Source organism: Hylobates moloch, unplaced genomic scaffold (assembly GCF_009828535.3).
Source record: "Hylobates moloch isolate HMO894 unplaced genomic scaffold, HMol_V3 SCAFFOLD_12, whole genome shotgun sequence".
NCBI classification, from domain to species: Eukaryota; Metazoa; Chordata; class Mammalia; order Primates; family Hylobatidae; genus Hylobates; species Hylobates moloch.
In genome coordinates, this window is record NW_026652287.1 from 96199281 (window position 1) to 96211628 (window position 12348).

A 12348-nucleotide genomic window follows, 5' to 3' on the forward strand; every position below is an offset into this window, starting at 1 on the left:
TGGGAAGGTGGAGATTGCAGTGAGCCAAAATTGCACCACTACACTCCAGCTTGGGTGACAGAGCAGGACTCCGTCTCTAATAATAATAATAATAATAATAATAATAATAATAATAATAATAATAATAATGTAAAAAAGGAGATACAACAACCGCTAGCAATCCAAGAGTCATCATCAATTTCTCTTCCTTCAGGTGCAAAGTCCAACTGGTTATTAGGTGGTATTTTATCCCTTCCTGGTCCCTAGGATTTATGTTCTACTTTCTATTTCCATCTGATTGCCACATCAGCCTTAATTTTAAATAAATTCCTAATTCTCCCTGCCTCTAGTCTTTCTCTCTAATTCATTGTTTGTACTTCTCCTAAAGCTATTGCTATGAAACAAAAATGTGATCATGTCAGCCTTTGTTTAAATAAATACCTTTGATGTCTTCTCATTACATGGGAAGAAGTCCAGACTTCTTGGCCTGACCTCTAAGGCTTTTCATTCTGGATCTGTCCTGTCCGTTCAAGCCATAGCTTTTATATTATTCCATATTACCCTTCATATCAGTTCTGATTTCCCAAACATGACATCTACACCCAAACCTCTGGGTTTTAGTTTTAGTACATGAAGTTTCCTCTGCTTAGAACACCCTTCATTCATAGGCCATTTTTAACTGACAAATTTCTGCCCATCCTTCTAGGACCAGCTCAAGTGCTATCTCTGTAAGCTTGTGATTTGCCAAGGCATTTTACTTGCTGCCTCTTTTGTTGTCCCAAAGCACTTTGTATGTATCTCTACTATAGGACTATAGTCATCCAAAAGAGATTCTCACATAAACAATCATCTGAATTTACGTTAAAGTGATACTGCAATAAGAAAAGTTACCCTTTGAATAAATGGTGCTGGGTTAATTACTAAATATTAAGAAAATATATTTGTAAGACATGTAACTGGCAAAGGTCCTATATACAAAGCATACTTAAAAATTTGTATAAACCAATAAGAAAAGACAGAAAAACCCAATATAAAAGAGAAGAAAAACAGACCTGGGTAGTTAATTCACAAAAGAGAATATCTAAATACAAACATATAATAAACACATGATGAATAATAAACACATAGAAAGGTGTTCAACTTAGTCATCAGAGAAATGCAAAACAAAACCAAGCGACCACTATCAACTTACTAGAAAAGTTAAAATAATAATTTTTAAAAGACATTATCAAAAGTTGGCAAGGAGAACAACCAGAACTATTATATGCTAGTGATGTAAGTATAAGTTGGTACAATGACTCTGGAAAGCTGCTGACAGTATCTAGGGAAGCAGAATATAATGCAACAATTCCACTCCTAGGTAAGTACTCAACAGAAATGCTTACACATGTTAACCAAAAAACGTGCACAGGAATGGTGATAGAAGCATTATTTGGTAATAGCCAAAAACCGAAAACAACCAGAATGCCCATCGATAAGAGAATGAAGTACAGTACACTCATAAATGGAATACCATGCAACAATGAAAACGAATTATCTATAATTACATGCAAAAATAGGGCTGAAACTCACAAACGTAACACTGAACAAAAGAAGCTAACAACAAAAATAATACATACTGTATAACTTCCATACATACTGGGATACATATTGTGCAATATATATATACAAACTTTGTATAAGTATATAATTCTGTATATTTACATAAAATATATTTTAATATAATTACATATTCATAATTACACAAAGCTCAGATGTTTTAATAAGGATAATCAGAAAGAGAATATTACACATTTAAAAAATAAGAATATATGTGAATGGGATTTTAAAAGATCCAGATATCAAAACATACTATAAAAACAGTATGATCAGAACAGTGTCACACATCTGGGTAAAACTAATCTTTAGCATCAGAAGGCAGAGAGTATGGCTATAGTTGAGGAAGTGAGGAATCTTAAAGAGAAAGGAAGCAGAAGGGGGTTTCTGGGATTTCTGAAATTTTCTTTTATTGACCCAGGTACTGGTTACACAGGTATATTAACATTTCAAAAGTTCGTTGAGCTGTACAATTATGGTTTGTGTACTTCTCTGTATATCTGGTATATATTAATATATTTTTATCTATCCAGCACATATCTAGTATATCTATATATCTAGTACGTATTTATCTATCTAGCATGTATTAATAGCATTTACCAAAAATAAAAGATACCATAAATCCTATTCCAATATGCATCCTATTGAATGCATCTTAAGGGCTCCAATAAACCTTTAAGAATGGAAAATAATAAAAATCGAGAAGGCAATATAATAAAATTTAGCTATTCTAAAGTTAAATATAAAAATTAATTTAAAATGTTTACACCCAGAAGCAGCAAACAAGCAGATCTGACTGATAGTGGAGGTATAGGAGACCAAAAACTTACTAAGGAAGCTCTACGAGACCTTCGACTCATTGGTTGGTCAAATGGTGGACTGTTTATCTGCAACTTTTCAAGATATCCATCAGGTATTCTGATGTCTGCAGGCAGCGATAACCGCTTATTTAAATCCTTAAAAAAAAAAAAAGGTAATCAAAAATAGTAAAAAATAGTAAATAGTAATAGTAAAGGTAATCAAAAATAGTAAAAATAGCAAAATTTGGCTTTTGTATTCACAGGCTCTAACATATTATTTCTTAATGATAAGTAATCGTAAAGTTTTACTGCAGTTGCAAAGTTACCTACATTGATTATATGTAATATACTCATGGCAAAAACATTTACTGTAAGCAAAAGTATACAGCGAAGTGTTACAGAAATGAAATTTTGCAACCTCAGTAATTTTTGAGTCCTTTCACCGGTAAATTCAACTTGAAATTTACTTTAAATTTATTATACCATATAGTAACAATAGGCAAACACTACCACAAACTCTGTGATCAGTTTAAATAACTAACCAAGTAGATATTATATGATCTTGTATGCAACATGGGGAAAGAGAATTATATTTATTACTGCCATGTTAATGGCATTTCTACTTTATTTAATTATACAATGTGAGCTGGGATAAACCTGAAAAGAATCTTGCCTATATCATTACATCAAGAAATTTAAGCCCTATAAAAAGAAATTCCTCCTATTCACAGCAGCAGCCAAACCATGAAACGGAATGCAGAGGTATAGGAACTGCATAAATATTTATTGAGAAATATAAGACTTAAGTATAAAAACATACAATGCCACCAAATGGTAAGAATAGGTAATGAGAAGATACTGGTCATCCCCATATTAATTTTATAAGTTACATAACCACTAAGAAATCACAATAAGCTTATTCTTAGAACAAAATAAAATGCCTAAAATGTATCAATAGAATAAACAGAAAAAAATCCAAAAACATTCTAAAATAAGAAAGAATGTATGTGTATATGGGGGAGGGATACAGAAAGAAGTCTTTCTAGATATTAAAATATACTATAGGTCAGGCACAGTGGCTCAAGCCTGTAATCCTAGCACTTTGGGAAGCCAATATGGTGAAACCCTGTCTCTACAAAAAATACAAAAAAATCAGCCGGGCATGGTGGTGTATGCCTGTAGTCCCAGCTACTTGGGGCTGAGGCAGGAGGATCACTTGAGCCCAGGAGGTTGAGGCTGTGGTGAGCTGAGATCCCACCACTGTACTCCAGTCTGGGTGACAGAGTGAGGCCCTGTCTCATAAAACAGAAAAAAATATATACTATAAAAAGAATATAATCTAGAGCGTGCCTCCTTGGTGGTGGGGAAACAAATTATAGCTCAACGAAGAATGAGAAACTCCAGATATAGACCCTAATACTAAACAAAACAAATGATTTTTAAAAATCATCTATAATGTGAAGAAAAATAAGAAATATTTTCATTAGCATTGTGTCATATGAACATATCATTGATTTCAACAATTGAAAATGTTAATTTATCATTTAGAAAACTGATAAGATTTCCTTAACTGATTAAGAAGCAATCCTTTTATAATGAAAATATAATCAATCAATAGGAGAGATACCCTAATCATCATCTCAACAGCACCAAAAAAGCAACAATACTTTTATTTCAAAACAAGTTCAATTTTTTTTGCAGAAACCTATTTTAGTTTACAGTATGTACTGAAGTAACAGTCACAATCAACTTATGTTCTCAAGGTTATATCACAACACTTACAAAGAAAAGAAAATGAATTCTTCATCCTTTTACACGGAGAAATAAATGTGCTTCAGAGATTAGTAGGTATAGTGAACCACAAAGGAAAGGACACCCGCTTTTAGAATATAATGCAAGAAAAAAAGCTGTTTATTTATACCTCTTAAAATTTGAAATAGAGAAAATAAAATGCTAATTACCCAGATGAATCTCAAAAATATAATCAAAATCATATTTTCTAAAAAGAAGACATTGCTAATATATTATTCTGTATTTCCAGAATTTTTGAAAATTCACTTCTCCTTAATGGAGAACCTAAAATAACGTTTCACAAAAAATTAAAATAAATAAAATGTTTCACAGAATGCAAACAACTATACTGCATATCCATATTGGGATAAAAATCAAAAAAGAGGAAATATTCACAGACTGCAATTTATGAATGCAAAGAAGTAACGTTCTTACAAGTGTCACGTGTGTTTATGAAAATTTTTAAATGGACATTTACTCCACTTGATAGGTATGTGTATTAACATATACCAGCACACATATTCACAGGTATATTTGTATTTTTTAAATGATTACCTCCATTGAGATCCGTCTATGTATACGATTTCTGAGACAAACACCTGTGGGTGACTGGACTTCATCAGATGATGTCCCAGAAGCTTGGTCACTCTCACCATCTGATCCCATTTTTAGATTTTCATGAACAATATCTATATCAAAAAATGAGACATTAAAAGAGATACATTATATACTAATATATAATTTATTATCACTATGGGTAAAATGTAGAAGGCCAACAAGTAAAAATCACAGCATAAAAAGTCATTTATATTCTGGGTGCCACAGGTATGCAGTTAATAGATGAAAACATGACTCAAATGTCTTAAAATAGTAGTATGAAATCTTTTTACACTTTCAAATTATGAAAAAAAATTAACATTCAAGTTATTCTCAAGGGTTGAGTAATAAAATTATAAACCGGAAATAGTATCTCTGAGAATGAGCCAGTTCTTTCATTTTCTAGATCTGGGAACTGAGACTTGAAAGGTTAAATGACTTTCAAAAGGTCACAAAGCTTAGATGCAGAGCTGGAATAGACACCTGGTCATTTGCCTCTTATTTAGTATTCTTTCCATTAAATAATGTATCACTGGATCTATGGTCAAATGGAGCTAATTCTTTGAATATTCTTTAAAACACCTCTTAAAAGCTTCTAATGCAGTTTCTCCTCCCTGCACCCCCAATGTTAAAAATAAAACAATAAAAAATTATTCACTGACTATCTACTTTGTACCAGAACTACAAAAACAAGTTTATGATCTTCAAATACTCAAAAATCTGTTCAGAGCAAAAGCATACTACAATAAAGGTGGGTTATGATATGTTTAATAGAGATAAAAGTTAAATGGCGGGCGGATCACGAGGTCAGGAGATTGAGACCATCCTGGCTAATGGTGAAACCCCGTCTCTACTAAAAAAAAAAAAAAAAAAAAAAAAAAAAATTAGCCGGGCGAGGTGGCGGGCGCCTGTAGTCCCAGCTACGCGGGAGGCTGAGGCAGGAGAATGGCGTGAACCCCGGGGGGCGGAGCCTGCAGTGAGCCAAGATCGCGCCACCGCACTCCAGCCTGGGTGAAAGAGCGAGACTCCTTCTCCAAAAAAAAAAAAAAAAAAAAAAAGTTAAATGGAAGTAGGGGGAGGAAGATAAATTCCATTTGAAAATATTAAAAACAGACATATACTGTTTTTTGGGTTTTTTTTGTTTGTTTGTTTTTTTGAGACAAGGTCTTGCTCTGTTGGCCAAGCTGGAGTGCGGTGGCACAATCATGGCTCACTGCAGCCTCTACTTCCCAGGCTCAAGCAATCCTCCTGCCTCCCAAGTAGCTGGGAGTACAGGCACCCACCACACCTGGTGTTTTGTTTTGTTTTTGTTTTTTTGTAGAGACAAGATTTTGCCTTGTTGTTCAGGCTCATCTTGAACTTGTAGCCATTTATGCCTAGTGTTCCATTATTGGAACGCTAAGCATGTGGGAGTTACTTATATCCTACTGCTCAAGGTCATCACCAAGGTCTGATTGCAAAAATTCAAAAAACTGCAACTTCAGGAATCCACCCATCTTGGCCTCCCAAAGTGATGGGATTACAGGCATGAGCCACCACATCCGGCCAAGTTGTATACTTGCACACCTGCATTTGTCAGTCATTCTCTAATAACCTAGCAAAAAGAGTGTACTAGGAAACAAATGCTAGATCTCTAGAACTCCTCTCTTGCCACTATTACTTTCTATACACGTATTCATTTTCCAAAAGGAACCATGCTGTTTCATGCTGCAGTGCTTTAACACACATTTTTCCTCATTTTTAAAAGATGCCTTTTCCTATTTTATCAAACTTTGTGAGATCAGGCTTAGTCTTCAAAACTATGCTCATGTGTCATCACTCAGTGAAGTCTTTTCTAATCTCAGACACAGTTGACTACTGTGCCCCCACCCACTACACTGAAGAACATTTTTTGGTGCATGTGGTTTTATAAGATCCTTGGGGACGGGATTTAGCTAGTTCACTTTTCTATTTCCAGAACTTAACCAACTGTCTGGCACTTAGAAGGTGCTTAACAAGTATTCAAGGGAACTGCATATTAACTAACAATCAAGGAATGGCCTAGATAACTAGATCTCTTTTTCAAATGAAGTTATATGAAATATCAATGTGTGAGACAATTGTATTTTACAAGTATAAATGTTAACTTTTAATAATATTTATATATAAAATTATGAGAACTGCTTAGATTAAGGAGAAATTTGAACTCAAGGGTCTCGTATCAACTCTATCTTAGAATTCACTTTAGGTCTGTATTTTTGTCTTGGTTAACTCAGTATTAAGAAAACTCCAATTAATATTCATAAGCAGTTGCAAATGGTAATGAATTTTTAATAGCTCGATATGTAATCTAAGAATACACCAGTTACGCTGAGATTTCTGGAGAAATTTTATGGTGATATGTGAACAAAACATTAATTTGGCAGCAAAAGTAATGTATTGCTGATTGATTCCTAACCTCTTAAAATTTGGTATATAACACATCTAAGGTCATGTATTCATTTCTGTCACACCTTCAAAATGTTAAAACTAATTTAATCATGCCTTCCATTTCTAGTGAGATATGAAAATCTTCCTTTCCTCAAGATAATGTTGACTAAAATGTAATACTTTAAAATGCACAGCTGAATGTGCAAGAATGTATTGGTAATACCTAGGAAGCAAAAACAAAGAGGACTGAAAACCCAAAGCTGTTATACATAAATTGACTATCACTGTCTTAGGAGAGGCTGCTGATGTTGATGAGAAGGTCCCTGGGTTTACCTTCCACATTGGGATAAAAAATGAAGCCCTGGGTTTTTGAGTTACAAAGTGAGAGTAAGGCTCAACTCCCAAAGTGCTACACTTTTGAGACTTAAAGGGTACACTTAAAAAAAATCTGTCCTGTTGCACAAGGAATTGGATGACAAAGCTTACTAATCTCAGACTATGAATAAATACTTGAGTACCATCTGACCCAAACAAGAAATTACTCACGTCATTAACAAACAAGTGTAGTTCTGACATGATTACCAGTTGGTATTTTCACTTCCATCATGACAAACGTGAAACAATGTAGGCTTGTCAGAACTTTACTCATCTGTCAGGGGGGAGAGGGATATCTCTGCTGATCAGGTAATGTAACAGCTACAGATACAATATACTTTTCTCCTCCAGCACAATACCCTTTAAATTTAATCTGCATTACTAACATTTTCAATACACTATCTTAATTCTAGAACAAGGGTCTAGAACAAATGTGGCTTCTTTTTATATGGCCCATGAGCTAAAAATGTTTTTTGTATTTTTAAAGGATTATTAAACAGAGAAGAATATGCAATAGAGACTGTATGCCCATAAAACCTAAAACATTTATTACTAACTGCCCCCTTACAAAAAAAAAAACAAAAACAAAAAAACCCCTGGTCTAGACAAACAAGAAAACAATAAGCCAAGGCCTGATCTACAGTGTTTTCTGACTTCTCTCTCCATGGACAACTTCAGGCTATCAACATGACAACACTGAACATATGGTTGGGAAGAAATGTGCAGTAGCATACCATTATATAGTGTTTTTGACTATAGAGATAGAACAGCAAAAAATAACCCCTGTGGCATAGGTAATAGTTAGAAGTGGTAAAAAATTAGAAAGCAATGACTTTTGTGTATTCATTATCTTTGTTTTTAATTTAGTTTACTTATTTGTAAACTTATATAATTCAAAATTTAATAGCTATGTTTAACAACCAGTTTGCAAAGTTCCTGAAACTTTAACAGTCATCTCTCATGAACTAGTGTGAGCCAACTCCAGCATACCACTCTGTAGAGATACACCTACACAGATAAAGACTATATGCAGTTCTCATAGAAAAAACCTCACTGTAGATAAGCTCATACTCCCAAAATTAAAGAAACACATTTGGAAATAATATACTATTCCAAGAGTGAGCACATAAAACGAGCAGTAGAATAAAACCCCAGGAGCTTCAGTAAATATAATTATCTAAGAAGACTATAAAATAGTTATACTTAAAGTGATTTTAAAAATCAAAACATAATCCGCCAGGTGTGGTGGCTCATGCCTATAATCCCAGCCCTCTGGGAGGCTGAGGCAAGTGGATCACTTGAGTCCAGGAGTTCAAGACCAGCCTGGGCAACACAGTGAGACCCCATCTCCTAAAAAAAAAAAAAATTAGCCAGGCGTAGCGGCAAGCACAGGTAGTTCCAGCTACTCAGGAGGCTGAGGTGGGAGGATCATTTGAGCCTGGGAGGTTAGGGCTGCAGTGAGCCTCAATAGCACCACTGCATTCCCCTTCAGCCTGGGTGACAGAATGAGACGCTGTCTCAAAAATAATAAAAATAAAAATATAAGACATCATCAAAAAAGGCCAGAAGAATAAACAAACAGAAACTTGCAATTATTTTTTCTTGGATATTTAAAGACATAATGACAGAAGAAGAAACAATTCAGGTGATAACCACATGTACTAATCATTGCACTGGGCTTTATATGGTGATGATCTGAAAAGTTACTGAGGCACGACCCTAAAATAAACACCATCCCAAACTGCCATTCATCTTGAAATACTGCATCCATTTATTATGGGTTTCATTTCTCTCCTGATGGACAGGTTTTTCAAATATTACTTCTCTGTACTGTCAGCACTACTACCTCTCTAGAACTTTCCATCTTTCTGCCATTCCTCTTGATCTCAACTTGATTTTTATCTGACAGAAGAAAGGAGATAATAAAAGTTGCTGACTTTTACACAACTAAAACTTAACTATGTACATGATGTATAATCAGAAAGGTAAACACAATAGACAAGTAATCAAATTACCTAGTCTGCTTCCATTTCTGGGCATTGCCATGAAGGAGCCAAGGCTCCCTCCAATAACACTGTGTGGTCTCCGCAATGGGGGCTTCTTGAAAGATCCTGTGTACTGGTGGAGGAAGGAATGCATACTGTGAGACGTTGGAGGCCTGCCATTCTTCACAATAGGCTCTGTGGTTCATAGTATTCAAAAATCATTCCATCATCAGTCCAAGATCCAGGATCACATGAGAAGGATTCAGAAAGCAAAACAAAAAGTTGTAACAGAGATTAGTACATTTAGCCTCATTGCTTTGCTTAACTATACACAGTACTAAAATTAAAACAGTTTCTCTGGAAAAATACTTAAGAAAATACTTGAATATTTTAAGTTGGTCTAATAACCATCCATTTCTTATATAATCGAAAGTGGCTAAGAACCACAAAACTACTAATATACCCAACCAAATTTTCATCCATTTGTTTATTTTAGTGTATCCCAAGATTGTTTCCATACCACTCCTCCATTTATTGACTGCCTGTGTGCCTTATTTTAAGCATGCTTGGCTGGGTGCGTGGCTCACGCCTGTAATCCCAGCACTTTGGGAGGCCGAGGCAGGCAGATCACCTGAGGTCAGGAGTTTGAGACCAGTCTGATCAATATGGTGAAACTCCATCTCTACTAAAAACACAAAAATTAGCTGGGCATGGTGGCATGCGCCTGTAGTCCCAGCTACTCAAGAAGCTGAGACAGGAGAACTGCTTGAACCCAGGTTGCAGAGGTTGCAGTGAGCCAACATCGTGCCACTGCACTCCATCCTAAGCGACAGAGCAAGACTCTATCTCAAAAAGAAAAATAAAAAGAAATTAAGCATGCTTTAGAATATAAAAGACATGGTCCTGGCCTAAAGGAATTTACATCCCTGTTTGCTGGACATTCAAAATGGTATGTCAATTAGTGAATAAAACCAAAGTACCTAAATACATATCAATACAGAGGGCTCCAAGTTTATTCCCCTGAATTTGGGATTGACATAAAGAGTTTTTAAACAATCACAGACCCATAACCAAGCAGAAACATTTAAAAAATATAATACTTAAAAGCTATTTAATTATGCATGGGGGAGAAACTGTTTTGTAATGTTTATCAGGAATCTCATGGCTCCTTTCCACCTCCAAAGAAGAGCTCTGATACAGGTTAAAGATACAAGTCTTGTGATACACAATTAGTCTTCTATATTAGAATTTTGTTTTTACTGATAGCAGCCAAGGAGTTTTAAAAAGAACTGGGCTGCTCTGAATACCTTCTTTTTAAAATGAAGCCAACTATTCTTCTGTAGCTAACAATCAGGCATAAGGATACCTGCTGATCAGGGGATTCCTTTTTAAAATGAAGCCAACTATTCTTCTATAGTTAACAATCAGGCATAAGGATACCTCCTGATCAGGGGATTCCTCTACCTGTTTCTCAGCTAAGGTTTCTCAACTAAGGACAGGTTGACAGGAGGAGTTGGCTACAAGCCTTAAAGTGAAAGCCTTCTCTCACAAGAAAATCTTAGGATCCGCAGAACAGGACCAGGGTATGGGCTCCAGAGAAATGGGCCAAGAAGGCCATGTGGCCTGAGCCTCTACTAATAGTGGTTGCCTGAAAGTATAGAGGAAGGATGGGGCATAAGGGCCTGAAGGCTCACCCAAGGTCCAAGCTATCTAATCTGGGCCAAAGACAGACTGGAGATAGGGGCAAATGCCTACCTAGTAATACAGAACATGTGTCTGAAGTTTCCTGTGATCTGTATATTCCTTGGCAGTACCTAACTGATAAAGAATTTGGGGATCTTAAGTCTAGCAAAATAATCAATGATTTAATAATGAATGAGGAGGGGCTATCTGATATAAATGCATAAATAATTACAAACAATGTGGGATAATACAGGCTACGGCATACAATAAGATTTTTCTCAGCCAAGCGTGATGGCGTGCACCTGTAGTCCCAGCTACTCAGGAGGCTAGAGTGGGAGGATCACTTGTGCCCAGGAGTTTGCGGTTGCAGTGAGCTAAGATAATGCCACTGCATTCCAGCCTGGGTGGCAGAGTAAGACCATGTCTCAAGAAAGAGAAAAGAAAAATGAAGATTTTTTTTTCTCTTTCTAGGTTATTTCACGTGTGAAATATCACAATATTCAAATATTAAAAACAAATTATGCAAATATTTTGCCTACAGACAACATTTTAGTTGCTCTGTAAAGTTGTCCTGGAGAATACAGCTTGATTGCTCTGGAGAATATAGAAAAAAAAAATGGGGATCATAAGGACATACTATTTGATAAACACTATTCTAGGCACTGGGCATCAACTGGTGAACAAAACAAAGTACTATTCTCAGAGTGCATAAAACCTAATAGGGAAAAGACACACACATGACGTCAGGTAATGATAAGCGATATGCAAAAGACTAAAACAGAGGGATGTGGAAATGAGTAGCTAGTTATTTTACACTGTATATTGAGGAAAGTTCTCTCTGCCGAGATATTTTTAACAGAAATTTAAATGCAAGAAAGAGCCAGTCAGGGAAGATGGGTAAGTTGTGGATAACAGGATGTTCCAGATAGAGAAAAAAGCTAATGCAAAAGCTGACATATGGCAGAGTTCGACTTGTTAGAACAGTGGTCCTCAAACTTTAACATGCTTCAGAATCATCGAGGATCTGTAAAACATAAGATTGCTTGGTCTCACCCACAGACTTCCTGGTTCAGTAGGTCTGGTGTGGAATCTAAAAATATGTGTTTCTAACAAATTCCCAGGTCCTGCTGACA

General features: G+C 35.5%; 2 protein-coding genes across 2 annotated transcripts in view; one reads left to right on the top strand and one right to left on the bottom strand.

Moving 5' to 3' along the window:
• Positions 1–12348, top strand: part of ELK3 (ETS transcription factor ELK3) — a 136850-nt gene that overhangs the window by 114082 nt on the left and 10420 nt on the right. The window lies entirely within an intron of this gene.
• The window catches only part of CDK17 (cyclin dependent kinase 17), a 112880-nt gene that overhangs the window by 29866 nt on the left and 70666 nt on the right, over positions 1–12348 (bottom strand). The window contains exons 3-5 of the mRNA XM_032170951.2: positions 9563–9727; positions 4722–4855; positions 2406–2531 (exon numbers count right to left, since the gene is read on the bottom strand). Coding sequence (XP_032026842.1) covers positions 2406–2531; positions 4722–4855; positions 9563–9727 — 425 coding nt within the window. The remainder of the gene's footprint in view (positions 1–2405; positions 2532–4721; positions 4856–9562; positions 9728–12348) is intronic.